This window comes from Cavia porcellus, unplaced genomic scaffold (genome assembly GCF_034190915.1).
Source record: "Cavia porcellus strain 051 isolate PalLab524CR breed Dunkin Hartley unplaced genomic scaffold, mCavPor4.1 scaffold_22, whole genome shotgun sequence".
NCBI lineage: Eukaryota > Metazoa > Chordata > Mammalia > Rodentia > Caviidae > Cavia > Cavia porcellus.
Window position 1 is genome coordinate 54,816,506 of NW_026947505.1, and position 14,708 is coordinate 54,831,213.

A 14,708-nucleotide genomic window follows, 5' to 3' on the forward strand; every position below is an offset into this window, starting at 1 on the left:
AACTGACTCAGAGGAACACAGGCTGAGATGATTGCAACTGAAGCACAAAAATAGTTTAATCCTTGTATTGTTTGACTGACTTTGCAGGCCTAAAGCCAGTAGTCTGAGTATCTATTTAAAAGATAACAATATGCAAAATAGCGACTATGGAGAATTCCCTTCTGTCTTGGTTTGAAATCCAATATTGTTCTCATTGTTTGTTTTTTGCTTTGTTTTACTCCCTTTAAAATAAAAAAATTAAAAATAAAAAACTGAGACCCAGAAAGCTATACCCTCCTCCTGAGGTCACACCATGTCAGAGCCAGGAATTTAGACTCACATATTCTGATCCCACTGCAGGTGTCAGAAGATGATTAGGTGGAAAAATACCCTTATTCGAAAGACTTAATGTAAAAATTAAGGGTCATGGTGCCTATAATTTTTTTTTTTTTTTTTGAGACAAGGCCTTGCTATGAAGCTCAAGTTGGCCCTGAAATTGTGACAATCCTCTTGCCTCAGCCTCCCAAGTGCTGGGGAATCACATCTGGTTATAATGTATTTTTAAATGTTTGAGCTGAAGCAACAAAAAATGTTTATATGGGGAAAGAGGTCACACAAAAATGGCAAAACATTAGCAACACTGGATTTGGGTGTGGAGTATTTGGATTATAGTTCCCCATTCTTTGAATTATTTCTTCAAGCATAGAAATGTTTAGAAGAAACTCTACATTGGAGAGGAAAAATTATTTCCTTTGACTTCTGTCCTTAGAGTCAGCAGAACATGGGTTCTCAATGGATGTCTGGACTGGTTGTGCCAGCTGAAATACAAACCTGCTGACACAGGTGACAGGATGAAATTACTCCCTTCAACTTGTCGACTTTTTTTTTTTTTGTCTTTTTCATTTTTACCAGTACCGGGGATCGAACTCACGACTGCCTGCTTGCAAGGCAGGCATTTATGCCTGCTGAGCTAAATCCCCAGTCCCTAACTTGTCGACTTCAATGGCTTCTAACCAGGGCGTCTGTTTTTACTGTGTTGGCAAGTGAAATAAGCACAACTACAAATCGCCTCCTATTTCCATGTAAAATACCCAGATAAATATCATAAGGCTTTTGCATGTTAAAACAGATGGTTATAAATGAAATTAAAATCACTTGAAGCATTCGTATTTATACTTAAGAAATCATTTGTGGTTTAGGGGCTTTTTTTTCTTAATCATGTATGAGTCCTTCATTATATTTAAGCCTTGACTCATCAGCAGCAGTAATTAAGTAACGCATGAATGCATTCCTGAATAATTAACAGATTCATAGCTAGAGGAATAAACGGATAAGAGGTTATCTAGTCAGCTCTCAAACTTTGATAAAATTGTGACTCTTGTCACTGGAGGTTTTTATGTACTTATTCAGTAAAGGCACAGGTCTTTACTTCTTTGCTGCAAACTGAAATTCTTTTTGCTAATGTGCAAACACCTATTGCCCGAGATTTAGTTGCCTGAGTCAGGAAAAAGTGATAATAGGTTCCTGTTTTCCACATCAATTTGTTCCTGAGAAAGACAAGTGGCGCCTGGTGTGTTAGACAGGTCCAGATAATCAGCTCCTGTAGAGAGTAGCTGAGGGGGAGAGGCTTTCCTTGTTCTTCTTGTGAATTTATCTATTGCTGCAGAGCTGCAGATCAAGCCCAGGTTCCTGCAAGAACGAGGGCGGATACCCTACCCCTAAGCTAACATGGGCCTTTATCTCAAACCACACGCTCATGGCTCCCACTCGGCACCATGAACTTTGCTGGGGCCAGTTTCATGATCATCAGTATTGGTTTCTTTGTGGGGCAGCAGGAGGGAGACTCTGTCTTTCACTGCTGTCTGCCCTCCAGCAGCTGTGTATCAAGGTCTCTAAATTGAACCTACAACCCCAGTGGAATGTAAGCTTTCACTCCCCACCCACCCTCCGTGTCTGTCCTCCCGCAAAGTGAGACAGATTTAAGGGCGCAATGTCCCTTCCTTTTATGATATCCTTGTTGCTTTTCAGTGTTTTATAATCACTGGCAAAGACCAGGACCCACAGAACAACAATAGGTTAATGAATTCCCTGAATGTGAGATCTACACTGCTAACGGATCAACAGCTCATGTCACATGAAGGCTTTGCTAGTCTTTGAAAAGTAAAGCCTAATGGATTATAAATCAAAAGTGTTTAAATATAACCCAAAGGCACTTGATAAAAATCAATGTGCAAATTATTGAAAACTCAAATACTTAAACGTTGAAATAAAACGGTTCAAATAGTTTTAAGATAAATTCCTAAATGATAATACATTTGGATATGATGTAGAAATATTTGCCAGAGGACAGGGATTTAATCAGCTGCACAGCGCCTGCCTGGCAAGCATGATATGTCAATTTGATCTCTGGTACCAAAAAAAAAGTTGACAGGCATGAAATGGGCATTAAAAACCTTTTTTAAAAAGGAGCAAGCAAGCCATGGTGGCACACACCTGTAATCCCAGCACTCAGGAGGCGGAGGCAGGAGTATTGCCAGGAATTCAAGGCCACCCAGGGCTACTAAGTGAGTTCAAGGCCAATTTGAACTGCAGAGTAAACCCCGTTTTAAAAATACAAAAAAAAAAAAAAAGAAGAAGAAGAAGAAGAAAGAAAAGGAAACGTGTCCTTTAACTGATCACCATTTGGATTAATGCAACGATTAGCAATGCTTTGGTGAAAATTCAGCATTTGATTTCTTATTGTGATTAGTAAGAATTGGAATATGACTGAAATAGACTCCTTTCTATTCCCATGGACGTTGCTTTATAAAATTTCCCATTTGTGTGACTTCGCTGTATAGTGCGGCACAGTGCAGTACAGCATAGATAGTGTAGTTGTTCCAAAGAATCTAAAGAATGAAATACAGTACTTAGCCTCCATCTTAACTGTGGCTGAATTCTCACTGCCTCAAGCCCTTTATCAATAAAGGAGCATTTTGTTCTAGGCTCTGCCCTCCTCTGGTCTTCCACAGATACGCTCAGAACAGTGATACTGTATGTGTGTCTGGAACCTTGGTGTCCAAAGCAACCTTCACGCATGCTATCTCACATGCCCTTATAACAACTGTGGGCTGGAGGTGGGATCCTCTTTTTGCAGGTGAGGGAAGTGAGACCCTGCTGAGGTGGCAAGTTGGGCCTCCACCCAAGTCTCCCAAGCCTTTTTCCAAAGACTTTCTGCTTTCTCAGATCCTTTGTAGCAAAAGCTAGAATTCTAAAACAAAATAGTTCTGACTTCTACATGCAATTCCTAGGAGAGGCTCAGCCATGTGGCAGTCTCTGTCACATGAAAATTACACACACACACACACACACACACACACACACACACACACCCCACCTATGTGACGAGAAGAAGCCCTTGGTGGAGGACCATGCTTCTCCCTGGGGTCTTCATGCTCCTGTGCCTTTAAGAACCGCAACAGGTGGCTCCCAGCAGCTGTCCCGCCCCCCTCAAAAGCTGCCTCCCCTCCACAGTGACTGTTACTAGGTCCCCCTCTTTTCTAAGCTGAAGAGCAGCCTTTCTTTGGGCAGCACAGCTGAAGCTAGAATGGTCCTAGCTTTCTTTTGGATGGGAAAACTGAGTCCCCAGGGGCGAGGAGACATGGCCAGTCGGGGGTGAGGACTCTCCATCAGCCTTGGCCTCTGCTCTCCTAAAACTATATTTAGGCTTGAACTTCCAGCTTCTAATGTCCTGTTAAAGATGGGGTCCCCAGCTCCCAGCTAAATAAACCTCACGATCCCACCTCACAGCACCCTCATTGTCAGCTTCGACCCCCAGCCTCCAGCCTAAGTCCCTCGCTTATGTCTCTGCCCCCCATTTCCAGACACTTTACCTGCCTCGAGCCCCATGCTCCTGGATCCTGAGCCCCAGGTCGCCAGCGGCTCTTCATGGGGACCTCCACAGCCTCCTCCCAGCATCTCCAGCTGTCCCCCTCACTCTGCTCTCCAAGCGGGTATTTACCCTACAATTCTTCCATGCCTCCCTGAGCATGTTAGTGTGGGCTACGGGGAGGGAGGAGGAGGAGGGAGAGGATGGGGTGAAGGCTCAGGGAATTCGACTTAGAGGGTCCCATCAGACCAAAGCCAGGAAAGAGGGGCTTCAGTGGAGAAAGAGTCAGGCTGGGGCAGGGTGAGGGGTCTGTGCCTGGACAAGGGGGGGTGCCCCTCCCAGTGGACCATCTCATTCTCTTCCAACCAGCACTGCTGAGCTGGGGCAATGGTAAATCCTCCCTTCACCTTGTCCCGCAGCTTCCGCTCCTTCCGCTCCTGCACGGTGGTCAGGTAGTTGACGGCCGCATACTCCAGCACCGAGAGGAACACGAACACGAAGCTGACCCAGAGGTAGATGTCGACGGCCTTGATGTAGGACACACGCGGCATGGAGGCGTTCACGCCCGTGATGATGGTGGACATGGTCAGCACCGTCGTGATGCCTGCAAAGCCCAGTCTTTGTTTAGCCACTGATGGTGGCACAGAGCCACCCCCAAATCTCACAGAGCCAGAATTTCACACACTCTGTCACTGAACTGGAATGCAAAATTGCCCAGGTGTGTTTCCACTTGGTTGAGCTGTGGGATTCTGCTCCTCAAACAGCTGGGCCTTTCCCACACCCTGGCCGCTTGTACTCAAGCAGTTTGGGACACTGAGTAGATTCTGTGACATGGCTGACAAGGTCAGGAGTGTTTCAAAAGCATCTTCTCTGATGTGGAATTAAAAACAGCAACTCAAAGCTGGGCATGGGGGCACACACCTGCAAGCCCCACACTCTGGGAGGTTGGGGCAGGTGGATTACCAGTTTAAGACCAGCCTATACAACTTAACAAGATATTGTATTTTCAAAACAAAAAACAAAAAAAAAGGGCTGGGGAAGTAACTCAGTGTAAAGGGCCTGTGGTCAATGCCCAATGCAACAAAAAAAAAAGCAAAAGGACACCTCTAAAAGAATTTTACCAAACCTCAAGCATATTCTCTCTCATCTAAGCTGCATTCATTAAGCCCTTGAAGATGTAAATTCCTGGAAGCCTACCACGCTGCTTCTCCCTGTGTCTTGCTGCTAAAACCCTCCATTTCTCAGAGCTCAACTGGATGTCAAACTGGATTCATAAATTATAAACTCTCAATCTGGAATTCAGGGTCTGGGAAGGGCTAAAACCAGAGCTCCAGGGAACACAGCCCATCCTTTTCCCCAAAACTGCATAGCGAGAGCCCTGCCTCCAGACCCTTGGTCTTTATAATCAAAGCCAACAAACGAAGTTTTCATATTTACAGAATAATTCTCTGGCATTTGCAGAGTCACCTTATGTATTTAAATACTGTGCGCTAATACTGCCAGTTGCCAATGTCTCTGCCCCAAATAGGCTCTGTCGTTATGAATTCAGTCCGGGTTGGTGGGGTTTTAGCTCCCCATTGTTTTCGTAACATAGAAGAAACTGAGGCTTTACCTGATGGTGCAGGCAAGAGACAGGAAGAAAAGTTGCTCCTTCTAACTCTACCTCCATCCACTAGGAGCTCCGAAGAATCACCTGAGTCTTCCTTTATCTAGTGATCATTTGAAACGCCAACCCTCTACTATGCCTATCAAATACTTTACCCAGGGAGACTCTTGCAGGCACAGCTTTGTGGTCAATCCAGAAGGACACCCAGGACAGCATGACCATCAGGGTGGCGGGGAAATAGGTTTGCAGCAAGAAGAAGAAGATGTGTCGATGCAGAGTGAAGTTGATGTACAGACGGTTGTACCAGCCTGGGGGACACACGAAGAAGCCAGTGAGGTTCCATCAGGAGTAAAAAAGGACTCCTTCCTGGAGCCGTCCTCCCTGAACTTTGGGCCTGGACACACAGGGAGGAGAATAGCACATGAAGATTATTCCCATCACCAGCAAAAAGTCAAAATGTGTGATCAGTCGACTTACTACAATACCCTTCTTTTCTAAAGTCTAAGTCTCTCTCCCATGAATAAATATCTCGTCAGTTTCTAGTGCATTTCCTGCCTTACGTTGTATTATCTAACATTTATAGCAGTTTGGGGAAAGGTAGAATAAAACAGAGGCATAGATTAGATGGTGGTTTGGTATTTGTTATTTGCAAACCACAATTGTATTTCCTGAGTGACAGGCTGCTCAGGAGCATAGTTGGAATTGGTTTCATTGTTATTATCGAAGCCAATACCACTGAAGCAGGAGCCAGGAGATCTGGGGTCTCCTCACTGTGGATGTAATTGTAAGATGGTTACTTGCTCAATCTCTATATCCATCTCAAGAAGTAACAGGCCACTCGCATGATCATAACGTCTGTCATATCTCTATTCATTGACACTCCAACTTCTTACAAGATACACAGAAGTTCTAACTCTTAGTACCTGTGAAAGTAGCCTCATTTGTAAATGGGGTCTTAATAAGGTCATACTGGATTAGGAATCCAATGATTGGTGACTTTACAGGAGAGAGAGCTTCGGGCCTGGACACACAGAGAGGAGAACAGCACATGAAGGTGCACCGCCTCCGGGCTGCGGTGTGGGAGGCCATGACAGGGGCAGAGATTCCAGTGATGTGGCTGCCAGCCAAGGAACACCAAGAATTGCTGGTAACTATTGGAAACTGGGAACAGATAGGAAGGATTCTTCAAAGGGAACATGGCCCTCAGATCTCTGGACTCGAGATTTATAAGACATGAATTTCTGCTGTTTTAATTATCTGGGCTGTTGGCATTTTGCTACAAAAATCAAAAGAAATGAATCTTAGAGTTTAAAGGTGAGGTTAGAGAGAGCCAACAAATGGATCCTCTTAAAACTTCAAAAGCAGCCCAAGACCCAAGTAAAGATTAAACTAAGCATAAGAGAAATGTACCTGTTGTTACTTGAGGTATAAGTCTTGGTGGAACATGTTGTTAGTATGCTCAGTACTCTAGGTTCAATTTCCAGAATCAATCAAAACCCAATAACCTATGGTATCAACATAGCTAATAAAATATTTCCTTGGAAGCCATCCATCCATCCATTCATCCATATTGGTAATCAGAACAAGTCAAGTTATAGAATAGCATCTAAAACTTGACAACCTCCTTGGAAAATTATACAGTTAAAGCTAAATACTCTGAAGACTCTGGTAATGGGATCTCAGAGGAGAACAATAGTTTTAATTATCCTGTACGACTTGCTTTTAAACACTATTTATATTTTGGAACTATGCATTGTTTTAACATTCAGACTTTATTTTCATTGGGAATATAGGAGTTTACAGCTGAGGAAGAATTATAACGCATTTTTCCCACATTTGAATCAAACTGTCAGAAGTTAGCTACCAGTACTGCTGTAGAAGGCCAGTCTCGAAGTTGTGTGAAATTTCTGAATCAAAAACTGAGATAAAGAGATCTTCTCGTCTGTTTTCAGGGATTCATCCCCGTTCTTCCAATACAGCATCAGATCTTCATCTGTATATGCATCTTTGGGGAGAGAAAAACAAGTTACAAGCTCCCTTGCTTCCAATGCAGCATGAAGCAACAGAGAAATCCTACAGCATCTGAGGGGGAAACAGGTCCTAAAGCTGGCAGGCACTACTCCGTCTCAAGGCAATTCCACTAGCAGAAGACGAGAGGAAATAAGCAAAGGAATTAAAAACACTGATACTTACAGCTCTCCAGCTCCAACGAGCAGGTCTGCGAGTCCAGGGGAAAGTGACTGAAATCCATGTTGCACATGGCAGTGACAGTAATCCTACATGACACAAATGCAAATGCTGGCTTATGTGGTGGGTTACCAACTCATGCACCTGCCCAGAGTTAGAAAGGTACAGAATACACCAAAAGCAGCTGCCTTCTCGTGTCTACTTTGTAAGTTTGGAAACATAGTCACAAAACCTTTATTACCAATGAACTAGTATTATGGACTCCTAGAGAAGGTGTTTGTGTCCAGCGACTCATTCTGATCAACGTAGTCTTGTAACCTAAGTTTATGAGCTACGGTGATGAGGAGGTCACCATCTATGGGGTGGTGGCCATTTCATCTTTAGACAGTTCTGACTGACATCAGAAAGCTTGTGCCACCCCACAGCCCACAGTGACAAACTCTTCAAGACCAAAGGGACTGACCACAATATTGGTATCATATTGGGCAAAGGGACAGTGGCTTTGTGAACAGTTACCTCATGCTGTACAACACGTGGCCATCTGGGAACACCCTCAGCATGATGTTGTCAGTGGTGGTGTCGTGGATGAATGACCTTTTAGAGTGAACAAAGAAGACGTCCGGGACCCAGATCTTCTTTACCAGGCGGCCATCGAAGGTCATACTCTTGTTGCTGGTGCTGGGGAATGCCAGCCTTTCGTCTTTCCAGTAATGTCTCAGATACAGGGTCATGGTGAAGTCCTGAGGAGCCAAGGGCAAGACCAGAGAGAAGTGACCTAGGGAGCGTCCTTCCCCACAACCCCATTAATACTTCACTGAGGTGGACACCTCAGGCTCAGTCATGAGTGGCAGTTCTGCAGCCCTGGCACAGTGGCCAGTGTCACGGCACTGCAGGAGACTAAACTTCCCATTCTCTAATCTTTGCAAATGAAACTGTAGCTGTAGCCAGTGTGGCAGCACACATCTATGATTACAGCCAGTCAGAGACTGAGGCAAAAAGATCCCAAGTTCAAAGCTAGCCTGGGTAACTTAGCAAGACTGTTTCAAAATAGAATAATTAAAAACCAAAATTTAAAAGGGTGCTGAGGATGTAACTGAATAGTAGAATTTGCCTAGCATGCATGGCCCCTGAGTTCAATACTTAGTACCACAAAAACAAAAAAACAAAAGCAAAAACTGTGTGATACCATCAGTGGCCAGCAGGGTGGGATTTCCCCCAAACCTTGCTCTCCCTACGCAGCATGGCTCCGTGGCTGCCGGGTTAACCATCCATTTTCAGCTCAGCGGTCTGTTCCAGAATCTGGCAGTCAAATGTCTCTCTAAGGAAGATTTCTACCACTAGACTTGTAAGATCCTTAAAAGCAGAATTGTGTCCTGCTCACCACTGAATTCCCATTCACCGTTAAATTTAATGCCTAGCGAGGGACATGCTAGGTGCTCCATAAATATCTGTTAGATGGAAAAGTGGGGAGACAAACAGATGAACAGCTACATACTTACCATAACTTCAGTCTGGAAACTTACTCTGTTTAAACCTATCCTTTGGCTCCATATTCAGTGCCTTAGATCAAGAGTTTGGTCTTCATGCAGTAGCCAGGGCTAAGACACAAGGACATATAGCAGACTGCCCAGAAGACCCACACTGGGAACAGATGGAGGAAGGATGGAGGGAGGAGCACAGACCTGATAGTGACAGTCCAAGAGAAAGGACCTAAGATACTGCCTACATGACAATCTGTCCCAGGACCGATCCTGGCCCCCAGTGCACCAGTGCTGGCCTCAAGCTCTCCTTCTGCTCACAAAGAGAGCATCTGCACGTGAATAGGAAGGGAGCAGCCAATACCTCTCCTAGATCACACAGCGTTAGGGCATGGCATTCTCCGGGGACACTGTCCCCAGGGAAGCACCACATTGCAGATGTGCAAACCGGCCACACACAGTCAGCCCAGATGGTACCTACCTCCCACCTCTGTGATGGCCTCATATGTTTGGAAAGTGACTGGGTCATGAGGCCACTATACTCATCAGTGGGTCCATCCATTCTTGAGTTCACAACTGAATGCTCTCTTAGGAGGCGGGCCTTTCTGGAGTAGGTCACTGGGGTTGTTTCTAGAAGGACTCCAGTTCCTTCCTTTTTTTCTCTGCTTCCAGGCTGCCAGGAGGTAAGTACCTTTTGCTCTGCCATTCCCTTCTGCCATCCTGCTTCTGCTTTGGATTCAGCAGACCATGGACTGAAACAGTGAGCTAAAATAAACCTCTCACCCTTTAAGCTGTGACATCAGATATTTCATTTCAGTGATAGGAAAGCAGCTAAGACAAGCTTTTCTGTGCTGAAGCCCTCTTGCCTTCCCATGAGTTGGTTGCTCTATGAGAGGGAAGACTTTCTAGTCGCCTCTCCCTGGTATCCTGAGCCACACTTGATGAAGGGTCTTCACATCTAAAGTGGACAGCTGTGTTTAGGTTTAGACCAGTCAAACTATTGGATATTTAAGGATCTGACAGTGTACACTCCAGCATATTGGAGACTGTCACACTCATACCTGACACACTCAGACCCCATCCTTACCAAGTGTGGGAGCTCTGAGGCGTACATGGTATTAGTATCATATCATCTGTACTGTGCTGGATCGATTAAGACCCAGGAAGCTCCTTCAAGAGCACATGACAGTACACACATGGGAAGAAGAAACACTCCCCGCTTCTCTTCACTCCACACATGTTTTAAAGGCCCCCAGTGGTTCCATGCGAGGCTAGGACAGTGAAAAAATAACTTCCTGCATTGATGGAAAATGACCAGTCAAGTGTGGAAAATGACAGCCATACAAGAAACCCTCCAAATACAAGAAGCCCCCAATAAACATATAGGATTGCACAATTACAAATAATGACAATGTAGGCTATGAGGGGAAAACAGAAACCACTTAGATCAGGTGGCCAAGGGGACCTCTCTAAGAAGACCCGCCTCCACGGAGACCTGAGGGATAAGCAGGGGAGATCAGAGAGAAGCGCGTGAGGTCCCTGAGGCACAAGGGAGAAAACTTGCCAGTGGAAACAGGGTACAGAAAAAGGAAGAAACAAAGTGGGACAAGGCTGCTCCCCTCCAAGGCAAGACCCCGCAGGGCAGCCGGGCGGTATATTTGTGTGGCAATGGTACAGAAACTGGCAGGGGAGATAGCGCCACAGAGTTGAATATCAAAGAACTGCACAATTTCTACCCAAATATCCACCTCCAGTGCTCTTCCAAAGTGTGTTTCACAGGCCCATTTGCTCACTTTGGGTGTGGGTTGGAAACATACGACACAGGTCTCATTCCCAGAGATCCTGAAAGCAAGGGATGGGGCCTGGGGAGCCTGTATTTTAACTAACTCCTCAAAGTTATTTTTACCCACAAAGCTTGAGAGCCCTGCTCCAGATTTTGCTGTACCTGAATCAACTTCCAAGTCTCTATTTGTCACCTTCAGCTCCCACTACGTGCTCACAGGCCCAGGTTCTCCCCCACCCCAGGCCACCCCGACACACACTCTCGCTTCTGCTGCATGATATTCCCCGGGAGCTGCAGCCCTGGGCATGCATACCATGTCCACCTCGGAGATGCTGTCCAGGCTCTCCACCTGCACGTCCACACCCACTGGGATGGCAGGGCCTGCAGAAGGGTAGAGACATCTGGTTAAGGCCAATTCCTCTCTGCCTTGAGTGAAGAGGCTGCCCCACCCTCTTGACTACAGCAGGGGTGACAAAGTGGTTCGCAATTCTGTGCCAAGACCCTGGTCATTTGTTGTCCTGGTCACTTTCTTATTGCTGAGACACAATACCCAACTTCCACAATCTAAAGGAAAGGTTATTTCGGTTCACTTGTTTTTAGAGATTTCAGTCTTATTAGAAGTGCCATGGGGAAAGAGCCTGCCATGCAGGAAAGCTGCTCACATCATGAGTCCAGGAAGCAGGCTGGAAGAGGAGGAGCTGGGGAGCAGAGTAGCAGTCCCATAGCCATCGCCTTCCAGAAACCTCCCTTCTGAGCACAACAGGCATCAGGGACATCCCAGATCCAAACCACAGCGCCCTCCAACATCCAGAAGCACAGAATGAAGCCCAACGGCCCCTACTTGGGGCTGGTTCACCTGCACGCCGGGGTTTTGCACTCCCCCAGTCACTGGCATTCTGTCTACAGAGAGCCCAACATGGAGCAGGGGTCCTATCTTCTAGAAATGTCCATTCGTGGGAAACAAGATCTCTGCAAAGTTAGATCACAGCGAAAGACAACACTATGCAAAATATGGAAATCTTTCAGGAAGTGTAGCATAGAAACTAGCATTCAGTTTCATCTGGCCCCTAGCAAGATTTCTAAAACTGGAAAAAAACAAATAAGGTGAGATTTCTAAAACTGGGTTCTTCTGCGAGGTCCTAAACTTTTCCTTGAACTGGATGATGGTTACTTTGGTGAGTTAGTTCACTTTGTGACAGTTTAGTGAGCTGTATATTAAAAACCCTGCACTTTTCTGTATATATTTTAGTAAAATGTTTTTAGGTTTCATATACAAAATTTAGGATAAAATTTTAAATCTGTGTCTATCAAGCATATTAACAAATTTCCTTGTAGCCAAAAAAAATGTTTCTGGAAAGTCAAGGGCTGAGCCTCCTGAGGAGAGGCCATTGTGAAGAGTTGGCCCCTCTCTACTGAGCCCCTTTAGCCCTGACTGGGAAGGAGAAGACCTCTACTCTTGGGTGGCCAAGCAGGGAGACCCACAGGGACACAGTACATCTGGGTCTTAGGAAATGAGAGGAACCAGAAAAGTCTGAGGGTTTGGCTGAGAATATGAAATAAGAACCAGAGGTCTTGACAAGGTGGAATGAGGAGCCAGAAGGCTTATTCTTCACCCAAATGTGGGGTGAGGATCCTTTGCAGGTGGCCCAGGACACTGGATGCTCTCATCGACTCTCCCCAAATCTTCCCTAAAGACTTGCTAACCCTTGAAATTCTACCACTGAAGGCTGCATTTTTTTTTTTGGCTGAGCCCAATAGAATAGAAGCCTTTTATTCTTACAAGACTAAGAGAATGTTGTGTTCTTAAACATGCAAGCAAATGAGTGCAATTCTTTATTTTTTTATTTTCTTTTTCCCTCTTAGATAAAGCAAGAGTGTAAGTTGACCTTTCTGGTTTACTGTGTGTTCTCAACTGACGGCATGGATTAAGGCCCATGTGAAATCCCTCCTCTGATAGCATCTTCTGTTCTTATGACGGGCTCCAGAGTGCTTTGAGGGTATCAGAAGTAAAATGGTCAGTGGGGAAAGAGCCCCCCACCTCAGGGCCACCTAGCCTGCACCCCTCTTTCCCCAGGGACTTATAATGTGAGTGGGGAGGATCTTCAGGAAACCTGGCCCAGACCCTCCCAGTACCCTAGACCCCCACAGGGTGGCGCAGGTAGGGACCGAGGCTGGTTAATTTACCTCATCTTCTGGGACCCTTCCTTAATCTGAGATTTTTAAAATGGCCCAACATCAGCTTGGAAACTCAGGGCAGCACCCCCTCTTCTTCCTTTTCTCTAAAGTTCCAGGTGACCTGCTACATGGCTCCAAGAACCAAAGGGGAAAAAACAATACTCTCTTTGGACAAATGTCTAGTGGCCTGGTTTGTAGATAATACCCTCAGTGTCTGACCAGTTTGGCTCAGAGCATTTTCCAGATGAAATATATCAGCGTGCGTGGTGTCTGTTACTGTGCCTCTGTTCTCAGTGCCTGGCCTGCTCTCCACAGCTCCAACCACCCCTGTAAAGGGAAATTTGACAAAACCTTGGAAGGATCAGTGCTTTCAAGACATTGCCTACGTGAAGTGCAGGTCAAGACCTCAGGGGCCAGGTACTGACAGCACGTGCTCTGGTAGAATGTGTGTTCAGGAGGCTACGGAGCTGCTTTGCGGGGAACTCACCCCTCAGGCTCTAATAGAGTCAGGGGCCCCATTTCTGTCTTATGAGCTCTGCCCTTGCCCCTCCTCACTGCCGCTCACCTGACCTCTCCATTTTGTGGCCCATCCGAGGCTGATTTTAGCTGAAACTCCAAACCCAATGGTTTTTCTCTCCATTCATTAATAATTTTTTGTTTTGAGTGGAGCTGAATTCTATCTGAGAAGGGAAATTCTACTCTAAGGGCTGAGGATCCCTCAGTGATGGAGCACTTTCTGGGCAATATGAAGCTCTAGGACATGCTGCGTGTTGGGGAGACAGGGGTGATGTTACAATTATTGTGGGGGTTGAAAAAACTAAAATATCTTTGAATTGCATTATCCAGGAGAATAGTGACAGTAGCTGATTAACATACAAGTATGACAAGCCAATGTTTTATGTCATTTTCATTTCTGCAGGATCATCAAGAAATAGTAAGACAGAATGTATTTCACCAAGAAATAGTAAGCGTGGGGATTAGGGATACAGCTCAGCAGCATAACACCTGCCTGGCAAGTGCAAAGTTGTGAGCTTGATCAACAGTACCAAAAATAAAGAAATAGTAAGAGTATATATTTCCCAAGTTGAAATAATCAGAAATAATTCAAAAGAAAGCAGAGAGAAAAATAGGAACAGAGAATGGATTGGACAATAGAAAGGAAGTAGCAGAATATTAAATGTCAGAAAGCAATTTCAACAGATTTCAAAGGACTAGAATTTATGTAAGACATGACTTTAATGAGCACTGCAAATTTATAATGAAAACATAACTAGAACCAGGCATGGTGGCACATATTTTTAGCCTAGTTCCTGGGGGTTGAGGTATGAAAATCTCGAGTCCAGCAGCTCAAAATTACCCTAAGAAAACTAGTCTGAGCCTGTCTCAGATACAATATACACAATCTCCACATATTTGGAAATTGAGGAGTACATTGAAAACTCCACTTAATAAGTATAAACTAAGTGATTTTTAAAATACATATCACAGGGGCTGGGGATTTAGCTCAGCGGCATAAGCGCCTGCCTTGTAAGCAGGCAGTCGTGAGTTCAATCCCTGGTACTGATAAAAAAAAAATGAAAAAGACAAAAAAATAATAATAAAATACATATCACACCCCCACCCCATTAGCAA

General features: G+C 45.1%; 1 protein-coding gene across 10 annotated transcripts in view; it reads right to left on the minus strand.

The window, feature by feature from the left end:
- The window catches only part of Gabrr2 (gamma-aminobutyric acid type A receptor subunit rho2), a 59,861-nt gene that overhangs the window by 16,621 nt on the left and 28,532 nt on the right, over positions 1-14,708 (minus strand). For 2 of the 10 annotated variants that reach the window (XM_063233207.1, XM_063233206.1), the window contains exons 1-8: positions 11,564-11,850; positions 11,215-11,282; positions 9,600-9,870; positions 8,157-8,380; positions 7,647-7,729; positions 7,318-7,458; positions 5,609-5,761; positions 4,255-4,451 (exon numbers count right to left, since the gene is read on the minus strand). In XM_063233207.1, coding sequence (XP_063089277.1) covers positions 4,255-4,451; positions 5,609-5,761; positions 7,318-7,458; positions 7,647-7,729; positions 8,157-8,380; positions 9,600-9,870; positions 11,215-11,282; positions 11,564-11,677 — 1,251 coding nt within the window. In that variant the 5' untranslated portion in view covers positions 11,678-11,850. Of the gene's footprint in view, positions 1-4,254; positions 4,452-5,608; positions 5,762-7,317; positions 7,459-7,646; positions 7,730-8,156; positions 8,381-9,599; positions 9,871-11,214; positions 11,283-11,563; positions 11,867-14,708 lie in introns of those variants that run through there. The other 8 variants (XM_023564078.2, XM_063233210.1, XM_063233211.1 and 5 more) reach the window with 7 other exon arrangements.